We start from the raw sequence: 22,425 nt of genomic DNA, 5'->3' as shown, positions 1-22,425 counted from the left end.
TCATACATCAAACATGGAAAACAACATCATTCATACATCAAACATATGGAAAACAACATCATTCATACATCAAACATGGAAAACAAAATCATTCATACATCAAACATGGAAAACAAAATCATTCATACATCCAACATGGAAAACAACATCATTCATACATCAAACATGGAAAACAAAATCATTCATACATCAAACATATGGAAAACAACATCATTCATACATCAAACATATGGAAAACAACATCATCCATACATCAAACATATGGAAAACAACATCATTCATACATCAAACATATGGAAAACAACATCATTCATACATCAAACATGGAAAACAACATCATTCATACATCAAACATATGGATAACAAAATCATTTATACATCAAACATATGGAAAACAAAATCATTCATACATCAAACATGGAAAACAACATCATTCATACATCAAACATGGAAAACAAAATCATTCATACATCAAACATGGAAAACAACATCATTCATACATCAAACATATGGAAAACAAAATCATTCATACATCCAACATGGAAAACAACATCATCCATACATCAAACATATGGAAAACAACATCATTCATGTGGCACAGTGATGGACAAAATGATGAACTCTTATGCGTTTACAAATTACACAAAGTTCATCAAATATTTTGAAATAAATTGGCAACCTAATACATCCACCAACCCAACAAGACCTCCAGCCCATCCTCCCCTAACAACTAGGCAACATATCAAAATATATTTTGAAAATTAAATCAACCATATTAACAACCACAAGAGAATCAACAGGGCAATTTACACATTTTTCTGAGCATGAACTCAGTTAAAAAATGACACCATATAGGCAGACTCATAAATAAAAGAACTTGCCAAAGTATAACATGGGCTGATTGTTATGCACATTCACAAAAATGGTACCCAATATTCTTAGTACCCAAATAATATTTCCTTGTCATACACCTTCCTTTAACACTAGTGCACTGGTCACCGTACAACTTTGGTGTATTTGAATCTACATCCTATACAAAAGATAGATCAAATTTCATTATGATGTCCACAAAAACAAATTACTCATGGCTAAAAAATCAATATCTTCACACTTTCATGATACACATAAATACTGATACATACTTTTATCATCCACATCAAATACAAAGAAAAGCTTTAACACACAACAGCCAATTATTTTGTTCAACAATACCTTACATGTTAATAACAAATCTATAGGTACAAAAACATTTTATCATTTTTTTAAACATATTAATAATATTTGAAAGAATTAAAGCATCAAGTTCTATCCTTTTGAATGAAATATCATATAAAGTACCCCATACCCCTGAAAACTCTGATCTCAGGCCCAACTGACTGACACATGTACTCAACTTAATTTCTGCTCAAGCAGTTCTTAAAAATACACATAAGACACTTTCCCTGCATAAACGTTTCAATCATTGAGAGCAATCATTTTCTTATTTATCCTCCAGTAGAATGGGTTCATATGAAACATGTTCTACATCCACATCAAAAACCTTATCCTACAGACTGCTCGTATGACGGGCTTCCCGCTAAGTGTATAAGAGCATGCTCTGTCAATGACTAATGAATACCTACACGCTGTTGAGTTTATGCTGTAATATAATACTACTGTATGATGGGCAGATGAGTAGCATGGCTCAGTGACAAGTCTTAAAGAAGAAGAAGAATCACAAAACGCTGCACGCTTAAACAAATCACAAATTAGTGAACATGTCAAAACAACATAGGGTGAAATATTGACCGGGGAGAATGTGTCAGCTCTGCCAGATAGTCTGTGCAAAAGAACTTACAGTCTTCTTATTGAACCTGTCCTTTCCATCTCTTTCAGCAGATATTACTTTTTGCATATGGGCTGTCATAAACTAAGCTTTCTTGATCAAAAGAAGACATTTTATTTGACTTTGGCTTCGGACAAATGGCTAAAGTTGCAGATTGATGAAATAAGTCAAAAGCGTAAAAACATTTTGAAAAGGTGTGTAAAGTGTAAAAAATTGTCTCAACTCTGTGGACTGAAGCTGACAGTTTTCCGAGGTCACAAGTACAACAGTATAACAGGTGAGGATCAGACAGGGCAAAGGAAAACAGTATACTTCTTACCACTTCAAATTTTTTTAAACCTATTTATGATCATATATGTCTATCTCCAATTTCATTTTTCAATAATGTTTAATATCTAATGCATGAATAATAATAATACTTTTATAAATATTTGCCCTCGCTGTATGTCCTGTGCCCTTCTCTGATGATTCACGGCAAGTGTTATAAGCCTCTCACACACTGCATAAGTAACACTCTCAACATCAACATCATGAAACACTTTTTACCCAATACAATAGCTGATAGCAGGTTCTGAAGAAGACATTTTAACAAATGTGAGATTCTTTACGTCTATTATCTCAATTAATCACATAAGTTTACTAACAATAAAGAACCTGATAGAAAATTTCTCAAAATGTTCATTAATCTTTAAACCTAAAACAAGAAATTTTACTGAATCTAGAGTGAAGGCTGCATTAGTCTTTTTCTTTTATAAATCACAGTTCAACTTCAGAAAATTTTCAAATCATTTGCCTTGGTTCAGGATATGAAGGGGAGATAACCTTTCACAAACTTCATTCAGCATTATGTGGCCATCATGTGACACAATGGCAAGTGACAGTTTGTCTTCCCTGCTGGTCCATCCATCAAAGGACTGCACATATATAGCAGTGATTGTGTACTCCCAATCACATGAACCTATTCTCACCAGAAAGCCCTGTGACAAGTACACGATAACTTCATTGAAGTGACTGTTGTTTTATGCTGAAGTCAGCAATATTCCTGTTACATCACGGCGACCTGTACTGGCCAAACCAGTTGGTGATAGCATGAGCATCAACCATGTTGTAAAGGAACACTCAACCACGTCACACTGATAACTACCAGACCCTCAGTTAATCATCTCTTATGACAAGCTTGAATAAGAAATTCCTACTGGGTAACGTCACAAGGGAAGAACTCATAAGAACATTCAACCCAGCTATTCACTCTACATACAGTAACTCTAACAAGTGCCAATGTCTATATACTTGTGTCATACTCCACAAAGCAATCTTGGTGCTACATTGATCAGAACTCCCTTTAATGTTCTTGGTTTACAGATTTCATGTGTGTGACAAACTCTGGTCAGCATGGGGCAGAAATAATATAATAAATAAGATAATTAATAATATTGTTGGTTCTTCAAAAGGTTATTTGAATATGAGCTAGTGAAGTATGTCTTGTTTAATCTGTTGTAACCAATTGTCTTGTGGTTCAGCTGAGTGGATGCACAATTCTTTTATTGTGCTTGCATAAAAAAAAGTATTTTCAGACATATTTTTCCACTTGTCCTTTTTTTAGGGCTTGCAAAATCTGTAAACCAATTAGGAAAAAGCTGTTTTGCCTTTGTATGGTTGTATTATCTTCATATGCTGAATGTCATATCCAAATAAGTATACAAACATTGGCAGAATAATATCCTTAAATTTTAACATGATGAAATTTATTCGTTAAGATTATTTCATAATTGACACAGGTTGAAAAACTCATCAGACAAGCCTGTTTCATGCAAACCTCAATCTGAAAACAAACTGCATTCAGGGGTGGTGGACAAGTCAACATGGATTAACATAGGAAGGGAAAGACCACACAAAGCAATATTGTCCAGTATCCAAATACATCCAGGATATATGGAAGACAACTCAGACCAAAAAATATAAACAAATTTGCCTCAGCGCCAAAAATGGCATGCATGTGTTCACCTGTATTTGCCACACATGATATGAAAATTTCCACTACATTCTTACCCCCATATTCACCACCTTTTACTAAATTTAACATTGATTGGTACATAACAGATCATATTTATCAAATGTACAATAACTGGAACAACTGGATTTTGATTTTGAGATTTTGTTATAGTCTACTGCCCCTTCATGAATAATCATTTGTGCCATGTGTGAGACATTGATATTTGTATATTAATAACATAACTACAGGATTGTTATTAATAATACATTGTACATTGGTACCATAATAAAGCAGTGTCTCACTTGAATCATCTTGCTAGGTCTCCCTCTTTTACATATATTCTCTCAGATTTAATACTTATAAGACATGAATATACGAATTCAAAATTCAAACAGGATTTTAGTTTTACTTTCAAATATTGCTTATAAATATTTAATTTCTTACAATTTTGAAATTCACTTGTTAATCACATCTGATTATTTTCAAACAATAAAGACAACAAAATGTCTCTTCCATCACCAGACATGACACAAAATGCTGAGTATTTTAAACAGAACAGAGAATAATATGCACATGGATATTTTGTTCACAAACAATGCCTGGAGCATGCATCAAAACACATCACTAGCTGCTCTAAGTTGAGTATAGTATCAAGCAAACAGTTCCTGCTAGCTGTCCAACATTCACTTGTTAAAAGTGTGGATCAAAGCTAAGCCAATCACAAAAGGGTTGAAAATACATGATGCATAACAAAATTGGTTACTTGTTCATGGCAATTTCAGGTGAGTAAAACAAGGGAGGCGATTTTGATCTTTCTTGTTATCAAATAACAGCAAACAATCCTTCTTAATGTATGCATAATTGCTGCCCGTGAATAGATAGTTGTTTTACAATGAAGGTAATTTTGTGGATATATAATTTGCTTCCTATGAACTCATCATCATAAAATAACATCTACTTTTCTCAGAAAAACAGAGACAGTGATAGGTATGGACTTTGGCATTAATATCTAATTTTGAATTTTGAAACTGGGTACAATTATCTCTTTCTCAGAGTGAAACATCTTTCATTGAAAAAGTCATTTCTACAGAGTGGCAAAACTATAAAAAACCATTATGCTGATGACAATTAAAACATGCAGTAATCAATGCAATTGTCTTCAGTGTGATAACAAACATTTTATTTTCAAACTAGAGCAGCCAGATATATAAGATACTGAAGTGCTTGATATTACTGTGTGGCCTACCCTTACCTATGTATTGATGAGGTTAGTATGGGGGCTACACTAGTGTTAGTGGCGAACGAAGTTTGTCTCGTCTTCAAACAGATGCATCAGGTCGCGCAACCCTTGCAGCTAAGGGAGATGGAGAGTAATTATTCATTAATAACATCAGCAATTCTCATGATCTTTCACAAGTTTCTTGACCTTAAATATCATGATATGTAAATCCAAAACAACTTCAACAGCACAAACATTGATTTGTTAGAAACACATACCAAAATAAGACATAACATTAATCAAAATAGTTTGCCCTAGCTTTCTGTCATCTAGTGAACATTCTTGCTATAATTTTATTTTCTCCTCATGAAACAGACATATCTGATGTCACATCTTATCCACTGTACTCCAGACTTCGCATTAAGAATGTCAGATTGAAACTTGTAAAAGGTCAACATAAGATAGCTTAAAGAAGAAGATACATTTCTCCAATGACATTTGTAATGACCAAGTCAACTGTACAGCCAACTGTAAGTAACCCAGCGTGCTGCTATGGTGACCCTGCACACAGGCACACAGGCACACACAGGCACACACAGGCACAAAGGCACACACAGGCACACAGGCACACACAGGCACACACAGGCACACAGGGACACTACACTGAATGCTGACAACTCCTCACTGGGCCATGCTACTCGGGTACTGCCTCACCATCATCTTGTGATAGATGAACGAAGCTAAATGAACGATTCAGGTTGAAGTGCAGTATCTATTTTGACTTGGACACAAAACCAATCATGGCATGCAAAAGATCAGCAACCTAAAGAATTCAATATCATTCAAATATTTCTACGCGGATGTTGTTTATGGTGGTTTGAAGCCTTGCAGAATGTTTTCAGTAAAACAGATTAAAAATCTTAAAAAATGATGGAAAAGTGATGAAAAAAAGCAAAACTCAAGCAAAGCCAGACAAATAGATTTTCAAGATGACAAAAAATAGCAACTTAGGTAAGTTTAAACTTTGATTTTTCTTAAAAAAATTACCTTGATTTTACTAGAAAACCTCATATTCATACTCATTGAACAAAGAAAGATAATATATGCATATACAGATGTTTTTGTCATTACTAGTAGTAACCTAAACAGTAACACGATGTAAAGGCAATCCATTTTTTACAAAAAAAATATTTATTGTTTGATGGTATAGCAAAGATACAGTGACTCCCATCTGGGGGGAATCACACATTATAGAAACTGTCTATGAGAGTCTAGCATGTACTACCAACATAGGTCTTATCCACGTATTCTAGTCAGTCTGCAAGACACTAGGCCTACAGCTAGCCTACAAACATACCACTTCTACCAGCTTGTCCTGGAGCTGTTTAATCTCCTTCCTCTGTGACGACAAGGCCTCCTCCAAATCCACCACCCGGTTCGTCTTCTCTGCAAGATCCATGCTCACCTGGCTTGTCTAAAATTGAGACATCATGGTCAAAGGGATAAAACACCAAACATTTTCATTCTCAGTTTTTTACAGCCCTAAATTGTATAATTTGGAACAAAATATACAGGTATGTATTTGGTTTTCCAATGTTAAATTAAGCATCATCAAGTCTACAGACATAACGGCTCTCCATTGACAACACAGTTGGGTATAATTCGGTTGGATTGCCGATCTAACGAACTGTACTTGATACACATCCTCCATGACCTTCTCCTACCTTAGCACCTTCCTCGAGTCTTGACGCCTCAAACGTCTTAATCTTGTTCTCAGCCTGGGTGAGTTTGTAGGTGAGTTCCTCCATCTGATCCAAGTAGGTTGTCTGAGTTTCATCAGCAGTCTTCAGTTTTGTCTGTTGCTGGGCAACCATTTCCTGTCAAATTCAAAAATTCAGTCAATGTCTGCAAACACCAAGGCGGATGTCGATTTTGTTACATGAGTTTGATTGGACTGTGCATAGACTCGTTAGTCCAGCAAAACATAACTTCATAATTCCAGCCTAGTCTGGCAAGGGCTAAAATTGGACTTTTATATGTAGTAAACTCCCTTGCCTCGGGAAGATGAGGGGCCAAAGGTGTCCATTTAACATTAGTCTTGAAGTTTCTTGAGATAGAATATCTGCCCGTAAAGTCAAACCTAAGAACTTATTTCAAATAGTTTTACTCATTCACATCTGGCAATATTACACGTGTGACAGTTAACTATCTTTAACACTGCATTACATTTAACACAACTAACCTTCAGGTGCAACTCGGCAATGGAGTTTGGCTACTTACTCCCCACTTTTTGTTCTCCGCCATTGGAAATGTTCCGTTCAGTCAGGGTTTTATTCAAAGCACAAATGTGCCGAGGATGCACAATAATATTCAATGCACCTACAACGCATCAAGTGCAGATAAAAGTGTCTTATTTCATCCATCAATCATGACCACTGTCCACATGATCACTGATTCATTCCTGACTCTAAAGTAATTATCAAAACATACAGTATACTACACCATCACATTACTTTACAGGACCCTCATATTGCCTACAAGGACCCTTTAAATTATCATTTATATTAGTCAAGGTAAAACCTTCATTATTTTTTAATATCCCCAATCATCAAAAGGCACCAGTTTACCACTGGACTAATCTGCATAACAAGTTCATTCTAAGTAAGGATAAGAATTTACTTAGTACGCCAACTTCTAAATGCCTATCAAAGAAGTTTATTCTAGAAACATTCAACCATTTTGGAGTTCTCCCCCAGGAGAAAACAGACAGACAGATATGCTGATGGCTATATTCCCCATTTTTCAAAACAGGGATACAACAAGTGATGTGGCACTACAGCTACAGTAGGTCCATACCTGTATCCTGGTTCTAGACTCACCTTGAGTGCTGCCAACTCCTGCTCCAACTTGTCAGCTCGCTCCTTCTCACGCTTATGGCCGCGTTCTAGCTCCCGCAATTTGGCCTCATCTTCTTCAGTTCGACACTGACAGAATATTATGATCAAATGTAAACAAGATGAACACAAAGGAAGCTCAGTTGAGAGTGAGTGGATGTTGTCTTACCGGTACATCACGACACATAACCAAGCCTAGGAAAGGCAAACACCTGGTTGATAACATGAGCAACGATCAACAGTCTCCGATAATGACCAGCCAGGTCACATATACCGTATTCAACGTAATAAGCGCCCAGGGCGCTCTCAAAATTAGAAATCGGGGGCGCTTATTAGAATATTATTTTGAGTTGAAAGATCGTACAGCCTGAAATGTTTACATGCGACGGATATATTTTTCAAGAATTTAATTGCCCATAATTAAGGGTGATATAACACACGAGTGCGTATTATACACGAATAAAAAAGTCTTGTGTACATTGATCAATCGGAAGGGGTGCTGATTGGGTTTGTTCATTAGCCAATATATTAGCAAATATCGCCATGGGCGCTTATTAGAGCGGGGCGCTTATTACGTCGAATACGGTAGTAATAATATTAACCATTCACTCCTGATTATTCAGTTGACAAAGACAATAAGGGGATACCAGGTATCCACATAGGAAGTTTCTTCATCAAGTGTGTCCTGATCTCTATACAGTATACTGCTCCCTTACCTCCAGATCATCCTTGCTGATAACTTCCTCCTCAATCTGGAACTGCAGATCTTCCACCTTCCTGTGAACACATCAAGATTGGGAATCACTCAACATAGGGCTCCAGTCCCAGAACTTGTGTTCAGGTAGCATAGCTTATAATACAGCATGTACCTCGCTGCCTGGGGCATATGTATGTTGATATACTTGTTTTCCTACACATTCAGATAACTTTTTTACATAGACAAGCTATCACATTGAAACACTTACCTAAATGAGTCGCCAGAAGAATGACATTGTCCAAATGGGGTTATCGTCACAATGATACACTTGTCTTAATGGGGGCTATTGTCACAATGATACACTTGTCCTAGTGGGGGCTACTGTCACAATGATATACTTGTCTTAATGGGCTATTGTCACAATGATACACTTGTCTTAGTGGGGGCTACTGTCACAATGATATACGTGTCCTAGTGGGGGCTACTGTCACAATGATATACTTGTCCTAGTGGGGGCTACTGTCACAATGATATACGTGTCCTAGTGGGGGCTACTGTCACAATGATATACTTGTCCTAATGGGGCTATTGTCACAATGATACACTTGTCCTAGTGGGGGCTATTGTCACAATGATATAATTGTCCTAATGGGGGCTACTGTCACAATGATATACTTGTCCTAGTCGGGGCTATTGTCACAATGATATACTTGTCCTAATGGGGGCTATTGTCACAATGATATACTTGTCCTAGTGGGGGCTACTGTCACAATGATATACTTGTCCTAGTGGGGGCTATTGTCACAATGATATACTTGTCCTAGTGGGGGCTATTGTCACAATGATATACTTGTCCTAATGGGGGCTATTGTCACAATGACATACATGTCCTAGTGGGGGCTATTGTCACAATGATAAACTTGTCCTAGTGGGGGCTATTGTCACAATGGTATACGTGTCCTAGTGGGGGCTACTGTCACAATGATATACTTGTCCTGTGGGGGCTACTGTCACAATGACATACGTGTCCTAGTGGGGGCTACTGTCACAATGATATACTTGTCCTAACGGGGGCTATTGTCACAATGATACACTTGTCCTATTGGGGGTAATCATCAGAATGTTATACTTGTCTTAATGAGGTAATCACAACATGACAATACATTACTACATAAGAGTGTGTGAATGTTGTTTAACACACTGACCTCCTCTCTTCCTCCAGCTTGACAGTCATTGCCTTCTTCTCCTTCTCATACTCCAGGACAATGGCCCTCAGCTGCAGGATTTGTGTCTCACTGTCAGCCAGGATCCGTTCCTTGTCCTGCCTCACGTGGGTCAGTTCACCCTCAGCCTATACATACAAGCTCATAGTCTATGGTCAAACTGGACATACAAGCTCATTGTCAACGGTCAAACTGGACATACAAGCTCATAGTCTATGGTCAAACTGGACATACAAGCTCATAGTCTATGGTCAAACTGGACATACAAGCTCATAGTCTATGGTTAAACTGGACATACAAGCTCATAGTCTATGGTCAAACTGGACATACAAGTTCATTGTCAACGGTCAAACTGGACATACAAGCTCATAGTCTATGGTCAAACTGGACATACAAGCTCATAGTCTATGGTTAAACTGGACATACAAGCTCATTGTCAAGGGTCAAACTGGACATACAAGCTCATTGTCAACGATCAAACTGGGCATACAAGCTCATAGTCTATGGTCAAACTGGACATACAAGCTCATAGTCTATGGTCAAACTGGACATACAAGTTCATTGTCAATGGTCAAACTGGACATACAAGTTCATTGTCAATGGTCAAACTGGACATAACTCTCACAGTCAATGGTCAAACTGGACATACATTTAATTGTCAAACTGAACACACACACATAGAGTGAATAGTCATACTGAATATTGTACACCAATAAATGGTCTTCAACACTCAGTCAAATAGGCATGTTCTCCTCTGTGGTCACAAGAAAGTTATCTCCCTTACCTCATCCACCTGCGCGGCTGCCCTTGCCACTTCAGCTCTTTCGAGGTCTCTCTCTCTCAACAGTTGTTCTATATGCTCTTCCTTTTCCTTAAGTGCTTTCTGCAAAGTGTCCATTATTAACATGCAGATGAAAACAGAACACTGGTATAATAATTTTACTCTATGCAGTCGAGGGTTCTGAAACATTACCCAAACATCAGGCAACAATTAAGCACTTGTGGTTTATCTCATACAATGATTCAGGCTTGCAAACATGTTGGTCCCTTGTGGGAATTTCCTGACAGAAAACATGCCCAGCACCCAATGCTTGTCGTATGAAGTTAGCTGGTACAATGTGCGACCTGTCTGATTGTGTGTTATTTAAAACCATGATGCTCACGCTGTCTACCACGGGCTTGTATACTTCAGACTTGATAGAGTACTGTGTTTACAACTGTCTCAGGGAGACATTTTACTGTGTGTTGTGATAGTCAGACATGTCTTACCATGGCATCCATCAAGAGTGTGTGTTGTGTCTTACACAGCTCTCAGCAATATTACTGCAGAGGACATAGGATCACCCAAATCACTGAGCCTCACCACCCAAGTAGACTTGGATGACAAGTACAGGCTGCTGGGGACCAATTTTTACTCCCCATGTGTGTGAGAAATTAATTCACTATCAATGCTGTGTGAGAACAATAAGACTTGATCAGCAAGCTAATACATCTTGTTAATCAGTGAGGACTCAAGCATCAAGTAGCACCTACCAGTAAATAACAACAAGCATGGGGAACTTGGACCTATTCTACAGTCATCCTCAGGTGATGAATGTTAACGAAAATTATGGAATACATTTTGATAAATTGTTGTCTTCTTCACACTGAGTCTCCTTGCTGACAATCAATCAGCACTGTCTGATTGTCAAAGCTCCTAGAATAACTCTAGATAATCATGTGATCATCCTCTTGTACAAATCAATGTTCTGAGGGCCGGATATTACTTCCTGCTACTAATGAAACATTGTCTACTCTAATTCTTTCTACCATATCAAGCTCTATGGTATAATGCATTTACTTCCAGTGTGTCATCTGGGCCGGCAGACTAATGGTCTGAGGGCTGTGGAAGGCCATAATGACCAGAGCAACATCTGACATCATGGCTTTCCAAATTGTGGCACAACATCAAGGACACATAATCCCCCAAGTTTCCACTTGTCAGGAGCACCAGAATCTTTGTGAATACCGCCCCTGTACTTCTGTTTTCAGCATACTGACTGAAGGTTGTTTAACAGTCAGCAATATTGCAGCCAACCACCAGTTGTTGCCCATACAACGATGAGTTGTATGGGCATCCAATTACAGAGTACGAAGAAACACAAAGTTACATTTATAACAACCTGATCCTCATGTTAGCCAGTTCTATCCTGTATCAGCCTCTACACGGAACATATACTTCTTCATCCACAATTTGGGAACACAAAAGTATTGACTCCTCAGAGTTTTATATTACAAAATCAAAGTTTTATTTTTGCAAGACTGTTCTTATTACCTCTGAAGTACCCTCTTGAAAACTTCCCCTATTAATCAACTGGATAGGTTCTGTACAAGTTTAGTAAGATACTCGATATACAAGAGCTCTGCAGGTTACAGAATGTATTAGCCAGAGACACCCACCACCTTATATCTTATCACTGATGATACTCATGCTGATGTTTTGTGCACATAACTATACAATTACACTGGAATATCGTTCTGTGATGGAAAGTGACCAGGTGAAGAAGCTAAATTTTGCATAATAGTTTGATGCAACTATAGATCTGTTTTCTTAGACATGATAGCATGAATAAGTTTTAATGCCAATTTTAGCAAAGAATCTTAACAACAGGGCTTCAATGGTCTGTCACCACATGACCAGAAATACTTCTCAGCCCCAATGTTTAACATTTAGTGAGTAGTTGAAATATGATACAGGAGTTGGTCCTTCTCAGGACATTATTTCCTGCTGTTGTATTCACTACCCTCCATCAACTGATTTCTACCATCAACCTGAGCATGAGTGAGTGAGTTATTAGCAATACCAGTTGGGGACGCCAGAAATGAGCTGCCCCATGTGGGCAGTTGAAGCCATGTGTTCAGCATGATGGGTAGGTGTCATCCCCTCCCCCACTTCACGCCTCCCTTACAAGGCTCTGCTAGGAAGTGAATACTTCGGAAAGAATACAGCAGAACTGTCTCTATTATACATTTGCATGCTGACTATAAATTCTGGACAGACTATTAACAGCATTTAATTTGAGCCATTAAACAAATGTTACATTACCCTTTTTTCAACAGGGATTTCTTGATACACTTCATAAGCATGAGACTGAATATACAATCAGATAACCTTCCCACCTATCTTACAAGGAGTGTTCCGATTCAGCACATATTGATTTTTGTCTCCTAGGTCAGAATGATTCATCAATATGACATCATCCATGCAAGTCCACTGATTTTAGAAAACATTAGATTGTACAGCCAATATTTCTTTCTATTCAAAGAACTTGTGTAACAAGCACATGTTTGAGCATCACCTTGGTTATGTAAGGATTGTTGTGTCACGCTGACACATCCATCTCCTCTATATTGCAGCCAATGATGAGAAAAGAAAGTCTTACATAAGAGCCAGATTAAACCTGATCCCTCTTGAAAAACTATACACTTTTATCAGAGGTGAAAAGACAATGACAGCAATATGCAGGAAAACAAATTAACAAGATATTTATCCTCTAGTTCCATACTATTTGAAATATATTTAGACTTCACAAACTCATGGACAACATATGCTTCTCATCAGTGGCAGGTATGACTCCAACCTAATGGGTTTGAACAGTATTTCAGCTGTCTCATGTTGCATCAGTGACGAGTGCACACTTTGGCACCTGATGGAAACCAATGTTTGAAATAGATAGACCAAGGATCATAATCAGGGTAAATCTGGGATCAGCAGATCCTGGTACAAGGGATACAACACTTTAAACCACTGGTATGAGGGTAAGAGCCAAAGGAATAATTGTCTTTGCCATAATCATTGTCCAAACAAGCCTGTAAATATACTGGAGGAGTCGTTAACCATGGATGTACAGTTAAACACAAATTCTACAATAATCATTATAATAGGTTATGAGGTTACAATTTGTGTGGTAAATGTTTAATTCTATGAAAACATAAGCAATCATCATCCAGTGACACTGGCGATATCACCCCAGTAGATGTGTGCAATACGCCTCTGTGCAGGGCACTTGGAGATATTCTATTTGAAACTAGTTCCACAAACCTTGGTTCCAACAAGTGTTTACCTACAATGGTTTAAGGTTAGGGTTAGTTAGTTTGTTTCTTTGTTGTTTTACGCTGCACTCAGCAATATTCCAGCATATGACGGTGGTCTGTAAATAATCAAATCTGAACCGACAATCCAGTGATTGATGTCAAGAGCAGTGATCTACACGGTTGGGATACAATGACATGCATCAATCAAGTCAGCGACCCCATCAGTCGCCTCTAAAGACGAGCATGGGTTGCTGAAGACCTATTCACTACCTGGTTCTTCACAGGTCGTGGTGGTTATTGGCAGCCTGGTGGTTAAAGCTGTGGCTTGTGCCACAGACACAACGTGTAAATCCCATGTATGGGGTTTCCTTGCTGTTACATGGTTGGAATATTGCTAATAACTCACTACCATGGATAGGATATCAATACCATAGCTTTCACTCCTTTATCAGATGTGGCTCCGATAATAGGTTTTCATTAACTATCATATAGTTAAACATATTTAATTTCCCTTCATGAAACATATACATATTTTGCTTTCAACATTTCAACATAACAAAATTTAAAAAATTGGATCATTTAACTCTTACATTCCACAATAAGTTTGTGATGAGATGAATATGACAAAAGTACATCTAAAACAATTCAGAACTCTATAGACTTATGCCCCCATTTCACTACGACCGCGAATATCCTGAATCACCCCGAATCGGAAAGTTTTCATGTTCGTAGTTAAATCTCAATCATTTCTTGAAGATCTTAAATGAATCTTATTTGATTCCAAAACATTTGTACAGTTTACGGGAGTTTGTCGAATCAGTGAGAAAGTGTTTGTTTGTGAAAAACTTTTGTGGAAGGGCCCCTGAATTGCAATTTCGTGGCTGTATTGAAATCCATTCGTAAATAAGAATTAAGTAAGAAGAACATTCGTCATGTTCGTAACTTAGTTGTAGGTGATTCTTACAATTTGTGCATGATACGTACATGAATCTTGAAATTGGTACATGTTTCTTAACCCATTCCTGGCATTCTTCATATTTTTCAACCCGATTAGCCACGAAAGATTGCATTATTGTCCGAATCATCATGAATTTCGAAAGTTACCGATTCGGGCTGATTCGTAGTGAAAGTGGGGCATAAGAGAAGTTTTCAGCCAGATCTGATTGCATCATGAACCCCCTATATTAATCATGGACTATTCTCCTTAGGGTTGTCAGTATGGATGAATTAGACCGACCCACTCACCTGGAGGGCAGATGTGGTAGCAGACAAGTTAAGTGAGCTTGGTCTTTGGCCGCTTTTGGAAGCCTGCATGTTAGTTAAAGTAGATATATGCATGAGTGATGGCAGTTAGTCAAAGAGTATACAAGGTGAGGTCTATATATATAAATATGAAGATGAAAAGTTAAACCTATATCCTGCTGAAGTGGTAGTCCTGATAATTTGCTTAACATTTTATTTTCATGCAACCAATTCTCAGCTCTCATCCGAGTTCACCTGTCCTTTGAGAATAACTGCCAATCAGCAATACTATCCAAGGAATACACCTCATAACAGCATAAAAACTGTCACCAGTGCATCTGAACTAAGAGCAAAACTGTCATAGGAGCAGAACTGTAGTCCTCAGTTCACCTGTCCAAAGGACAAACAATCATAGAAGACAACTGACGTCAGAGTACGAGAGCATTACTGTTGTAAGAGTCTGAGAAATGATGTTAAATAGGGTGAAATAGTGTGAAATAGGGTGAAATAGGGTTTAATGTCGTGTTCAAGGTTACTGCACTTATATAGTGATGTGCATGTGGGTGTAGGTGTGTGTGTGTATTTTTGCTTGTACTAGTCCAGACTAATATCGATTTTATAGTGCTAGCCCACTGAGATACCATGCCGCAGTTTAACATGAATACCTCACTCAGACACAGCATATTGACTCCAAGCCGACCAGTCCTTGTTTTAGTTCCTTAATGCAGGCAGGGTAACCACAAGTACCATCTTTTAACATCTTTGGGTATAATACTGCGGGGGTTCGAAGCTTGAACTTTCTGCTCTCTGGGCGGATACGCTACCACAAGACTGTGGAGGCGGTCTAAGAGTCTTCGAGAACAACTTTTGTCACACTAATTAAACTGTAGCTGCCATTTATTTTATCTCCATATCATTAAAAGGAAATCCTGAAACATACTGATGTGTCTTTCAAAATCTGATATGCTTGAGTGATCATCAGTGAAGCATTAGGGGCTACGTCTGTTTGGATACTGTCTTACTGCAGCCTGTAAATTATTGGACTACACGCAGCAGCAGGATTAAGGCAAAACTAGCAAGATGTACCCCAAGACAGCCAGTATTGATTTTACTTTTCAACATCTTTTACACAATCCTTCATGAAGTATATTTAATAGCTGAAACTCGGGATACATCTTGAGTAATATTACACAGTTAAATAGTTTGAATTAGAGAATATGTACACAGACTTAATCAAGTAGATAAATGATTAAACCAAACCTCAAAATTTGATTGGTTCATCTGTTAAGAAAAGTTAAATTCATGTTAATTACTTTAGTGGATTTATTACCATGATTACACAAGTGGAAATTTGCAGACAGAAAAATGACAAAATTGAACTCTTTACCATTGTAAACAATATTTACCAACATGACATATTGATCTTGATGACGATATCTATGAAGCAATGATCTATACACTGCAGTACTAAATCATGCACATGCACAAAGAAGATACAAATGTAACATTCATTAAGAATATGTTTAACAGACTGTCTAAAATTATTTATAAAGATTGAATATCTACATGTCCAGTAAACAGATTAGTTAGCAAGGGATCTGCATTGAAATTAATTTGTGTAGGAAACATTTTGACCGGTGATAAAAACCAATAGTCCTGAATGCTGTGATACTGGTAATATCAGAGGGTTGTCAACAGAACTGCCACTTCAAACTTGCTCCATTTCAACCTGGGACCTTGAAATGCGTTAATATCATGATCTTCAAAATGATAAAGCTATTTGCAGGAAATAAAGTGTTCACCATTTTTGTTTCTGACACGGAGTCATTATCAATCGTGAAAAGGACACGGGGAATGTTTTAAACATCTATGTCTGTGCATCAAGATGTGAACAGCTAAGTACGCCATGACTGAAGGACATTACACAAGGTCATCACTGAAAATGATGAACGAATCCAAGTGTAACTCTCTCATGAGCAGGGAAAAACAACTAACTTTTCTTAGCACTTGGCCAATGATGACAACAAATAGGCACAATGTTGAAAATAGGAAATTGTCTACTTTGAAATGAAGGATACCTTTAACACGGGTATTTGTATTGGTGAGCAGTAGAGTGCTGCATTATGGGTGGAAGTACACTGTCCTTCCCACATGTACCTAAGAACCACTAGCTGCCATGATGACTCTCAGCTCTGTGCTGTCAGTGGGTTCTAATAGTTTTTAGCTGGGCTCTTTCTCTAGTAGAACTGCTGATACTGATTAATGTCTTTATGCTATGTCACTAAACTTCCCAACAGAATTTCATCACATTTCAGCTTAAAAACTCCTTTTTCTACATCATTGAAGTTAAAAATCTCAAAGATATGATCCAACAAAACAGTAAATAGCATATTAGTATTTATGATAACATCAGCTTATTATGGATTACCGACTTGGTTTAGTTTCCAACACAACACCAAACAATCAAACATAAACCACCAAGAACTTGGGGGAGGCAGGAACACAATGTAGGAAAGAAAACCGAGAATTATCTAGCACATCAACATATCGTGATAAACAATTATTCAACCACAGCAAAAAGAATATTACAAAACAACAACTCAATCCCCTTACACACAGTAATACCAATTTTTAACTCTCTTAATTCAAAACTATACATGCCAAAAGGACATTACAGTAGCTGTCTTTGTCCACTCAATATTGATTGTGAATCATGGACAAAAGGATAAAGTGTCTTGTCGTTCTTTAGAAGTGTCATCGGGATTGTGTATGTTTACATAGATTATCAAATTAGTAAGATAGGTAGCTTGAATAAACAAATGGAATACATATTAAAGTTAGGTATGTATGTTGATAATATGTCGGAGTTAAGATAGATGTCTGACTGAGTATGTTGATATGGAATATTAACCACACAGGAACTACCCACAAACACGATGATGGGATCACCTGAGAGGATTATAACCGCTCCATCTTTCACAATTTTGTCATCTTGAACTTCTTCACTGATGATTGAGATTTAATGTGCCACAATATTTCCATCAAAAGATCATGTGAGAATTAAAGAACTTAAAGAATGACAGAGTAAAATTTTGTTCTTTTCTTCCCAATGTCTTATCAAAGAATGGTGACATGGCTACTCTGGTGAACATGTGAATGAATGGGATATCATAACTTTTTCCGAAAATTGTCAAATTAAACTTGACAATGAGACAAATATTCCAGGGGGACCTTATCTGACTTTACTCTTTCAAGGAAATTGAAACAAAATCATTTTAATTTGTCACATTGAGTCTTGAGAAAAGAAATGATAGGAGTGACCTACCCTTGATTCAAAATCCTGTGAGTGATCTCCCTTTAAAGCACCAATGATTCCATCATCCCACATTAACTACTGAATATGTTCTAGCACTACGGGTATAACTGAAGGGGGGCCCTGGATGCACAACATTTATGTACATGCATGCAGCTTACCAATGCAGTCGATTTCACAACGGTCATTACGATTGTAAAGGGTGTAGTAGAAATAAGGATCTCTATAATTATTCTAGGACAAATGTAGTTTTCAAAAAAAATATTAAAAAGACATGTTTGATTAGACCAGCTCTTGCCAAAGACTTATCAAAAGACCACTATTTGAGAAAATGAACCATGATACAATTTAATATAACGAACTACACGCTAGAAGCAAAGGGAGATAACTCCATCGCCAGATTGTGTTTTACACAGGATTCAGGCACTAACAAAACACAAACTTCAACAAAAAAAAGTTAGTCAAAGCAAACCAAAAATAACTGACCCAATGAAATGATGAAAAAGTGAACAAAAATGAAAAATTAATGATGTTTTTGATGACATTAAACTAGTTAAACAACCATTTTGATTTAAAAAATATCAACAAGACAAGAAATAAACTACAATAAAAACTAAATGCACTAAATTCACCCATAGTGTAGGTTAACTACCATGCAAGGAAATCATATAAAGAAGATCTAGGAACATGTTTGCAAAAGTTCACCGATTATGCCAATGAATGCAAATAATTCAGAGCAGAACCTTCATGGTCTGTCAATAAGCTATGGCAAAGAACTGGTCTTAACACTCGTGAAAAGGGACACAATATCGAAAGAATTCCACGGCAATATTGTTCACACTTGATTACTCTGACCAATAAAGCGTGATGAAAGAAAAGCATCAGTAAGTGAGCATGTACCTGATTGGCCAGGGAGGTTATGCCCAACCTTACCCGGCTCCGGGATACACTAGACGCGGTTGAGCTGACCGAACTAATTGACTCCTGGCTTCCTGATCGCTCACGTGCACTACGCAAGCTGGTGTTTGCCAAGTTCCGTGTCTGAGGGCTAGGAGTTGCCCCTCCTGCATAGCGGGCGACCTTGTGTATGGGTGCAAACAACCCAAAGTTGGGTCGGCAGTCAAAGTACCTGGAAAATACAATGTGTTTCAACAAATGTGTGAGTGAGATTATGGCTTGGGTTTACAGCGGCTTTGAACAATTCAGTTATATCATGGCATGTCAGCTTTATATGAGAGGATAGCCTAAAGCAATACAGCTCACAGACCTTAACCATATAGGTGAAGCCCACAAAAGCAACTGTACATGTATTGAGCTGACTAAGGTTTATAATCAAGGCGAACTCTAAAAAGCAAACTGCGATGTCTTACTTCATTTGACGGCTTGACCTATAGATTCATAGAAACAAATATATAAACTAACATGAGTGATGACTGTATGCTGGATTGTTAAACGGGGGACCATACTGCAAGACATAGTCATGTTTCCAGAGCATCTTTAAATGTGTAATGCCCTGTAACAAACTGTAACACTGTCTTTTTGAAATTATGGCAATCTTAATGGCAAGATAGAGAAAGTGGTGTTTGTGGGACTTCAATCAATTTTTCTAGCACAGCAAATTGTCCGCAAGCATCATGCTCAAGGCCTTGAAATTTGCTTGTAATGTCTGCGGTTGGATTTACAAATCACAAATCTGTCCACAATCTACATCATTGGGCCATTGTACAAGTAAGGGAAACAACTGTGAACAATACCTTATGACCACTGGGCCACCCAAGTACCCTCATTAATAAATGAGTGAGTGAGAGAGTTGGGCTAAAGGCCGCTTTTAACAGTATTCCAGTTATATTGCGGTGTGTCAGCTTAATGTGGGAGGAAAGCCCAAAGTGATGCAGATCTCATACGTTTACCACTTTAGTGAAATATACGAGCACGGGTATGGTGCTGACAAACCTAGAAACATAATCAGGACGAACCGGGTTTCGAACCCACAATCATAGGTTTCTGGCGTGCCCAAGGGACGCAACTCTGCACAGAGAATCGCGGCGCCTTAGACAACTTGGCCACCATGCCCCCTGATAAATGAGTGAGTGAGTGAGCATGGGTATGGCTTTATGATGCTGTTAGCAATATTCCACTAACACAACATCAGGGACCCCAGACATAGACTTCAAACAATGACCCATGTAGGGAATTGTACACATGTCTTCGATGAAACAACTGTAACTTCGACCACTTGCTAGGCTACCCCACAGCTCTCATTGACAATTGAATTGACAATGTCAGCATTCACACAACACAAATACTTATATTATCAAGTGGATGAATGTTATAAAGGGTAATCCCACTTGGGTTTGGGTTTGTTTATTGAAAGCCCAAAAATTTAGTTGATATTATAAAATAAAACAATCATTCACTTTCTAAAACTGTTGAAATATATTTCCTGGCCAATTAGGGTATAAAAAAGCTACCCCTCCAAAATTTCAATGAAGCCAACTACTGTATACTTGTGTGTAAGTGCAAGTATGGACTTTTCACTGGAATAATAGTGCAACCAATAATTATCAGTAGGCCCTGTTCTATTTCTGCTGGCCATGGGCTCAAGGACAAGTAGGATAAGTAGACATTAACTTACCTTTTACCAGCAACAGCACCATCATTCTTCCCCTGTGGGTCATCAAGCTCCACCCCTGCCCATTCTCCTTTTGCAAAATCAGTCTGTCCCACGTATCTCAGGATTCCACTCTTCGACCCACTCACAACAACACGATCTCCAACCTTAACCCCATGCTTGGTCATGGCAAGGCCTCCTCGATGCAGATTGGTGGTAGAGGTAGGTGGCGAGTCTTTATTCAAGCTCACATTGGAGCCTGATTTGGACTTCGATCCAGAGAGTCCAATTCGTGGAGTTTGTGATCGAGCAGGTGTGTGATTCGCTGTCCCGTTTTGGGCACTGCTCTGGCTGGTGGATGTGTCGCTCCCAGCATCGGTAGGTTTAGGCGTCGGGGCTGAAATCAGACCTTGAGTCCGGGACAGTTTGGTCAGACGAGAAAACACTCCTTTCATTGGCTCACACTGAAAGTATCTTACCCCGGCTACACTGCCATCGTTTTTACCTATTGGTTCATCAAGGGCAACCCCAGCCCATTCTCCAGGAGCAAACTGTGCTTCACCGATGAAAGCAATCACTCCTGGCTTTGTTCCTCCGACCCAGACACGGTCACCGATCTTGAGATCATCAGTGCCATTACCTGCTGGAGGTGTGTTTTCTGGACCTGAAGTAATGATGACTATGGTTATCACCAGTCTTCCCTAAACATCCGGTACTCTTTTCTACCCATCAGTGCTTAACTTCTAAGAAATATTTTAAACAAGCATAAATGAAACTCATGAAACACTAGAACTGCCTTGTCCATGTGTTTCCTCAGATGCACCACTGGTTTAGAGCATACTTAAACATGTAAAAAGCCTGTCACAAAAATGTTATTTTCTGCAGATGGTTTGATTGATGAACTGTTTCATGGAATTCTCCTGTGTCCTTCTGTGACAACAGTGAGGATGACATCAAACAGGCAGCTGTGAATGTCAAGGAAACATTTCACACAAAATGTAATCATGGTAATAAGTTCTATCTATCTTATTCTCACTGAATCTAATCTCCCAAATATCTTTAACAGCAATCTCATCAAAATCAGACCTTAGTTCTCGCTACCCCTAAAACAAAGACCTGGGGACATCCCATTTCTGGTCGTGTCAGAAGGATCTTTCATCCAACAAATCAAAGTGTTGCTTACCAGACCAGGAAAGTGACAATCAGAATTTTTTTTCTTATCATGCACCCTCAAAAAGGTTAACATAGGGTTTTCCAATTGACAGTTACAGGTTGTATGAGTGATTCCATCAAAATCAGCACCTATCTTTCACTTTGATGGGACAAAACATTTG

General features: G+C 38.1%; 1 protein-coding gene across 16 annotated transcripts in view; it reads right to left on the bottom strand.

Annotated features, from left to right (window-relative positions):
- The window catches only part of LOC139456386 (CAP-Gly domain-containing linker protein 1-like), a 113,155-nt gene that overhangs the window by 55,852 nt on the left and 34,878 nt on the right, over positions 1-22,425 (bottom strand). For 10 of the 16 annotated variants that reach the window (XM_071238051.1, XM_071238057.1, XM_071238064.1 and 7 more), the window contains 10 exons: positions 21,116-21,755; positions 19,851-19,868; positions 19,381-19,609; positions 15,171-15,233; positions 10,636-10,734; positions 9,834-9,979; positions 8,648-8,708; positions 7,917-8,021; positions 6,762-6,914; positions 6,395-6,511 (listed from right to left, as the gene is read on the bottom strand). In XM_071238051.1, the coding sequence (XP_071094152.1) occupies positions 6,395-6,511; positions 6,762-6,914; positions 7,917-8,021; positions 8,648-8,708; positions 9,834-9,979; positions 10,636-10,734; positions 15,171-15,233; positions 19,381-19,609; positions 19,851-19,868; positions 21,116-21,755 (1,631 nt within the window). Of the gene's footprint in view, positions 1-6,394; positions 6,512-6,761; positions 6,915-7,916; positions 8,022-8,647; positions 8,709-9,833; positions 9,980-10,635; positions 10,735-15,170; positions 15,234-16,427; positions 16,449-19,380; positions 19,610-19,850; positions 19,869-21,115; positions 21,756-22,425 lie in introns of all 16 variants that reach the window. The other 6 variants (XM_071238058.1, XM_071238066.1, XM_071238060.1 and 3 more) reach the window with 5 other exon arrangements.

The sequence above is a fragment of the Haliotis cracherodii genome, unplaced genomic scaffold (assembly GCF_022045235.1).
Source record: "Haliotis cracherodii isolate W230 unplaced genomic scaffold, xgHalCrac1.p SCAF_11, whole genome shotgun sequence".
Classification (NCBI taxonomy): Eukaryota; Metazoa; Mollusca; class Gastropoda; order Lepetellida; family Haliotidae; genus Haliotis; species Haliotis cracherodii.
This window is presented reverse-complemented; position numbering and strand designations above follow the sequence as displayed.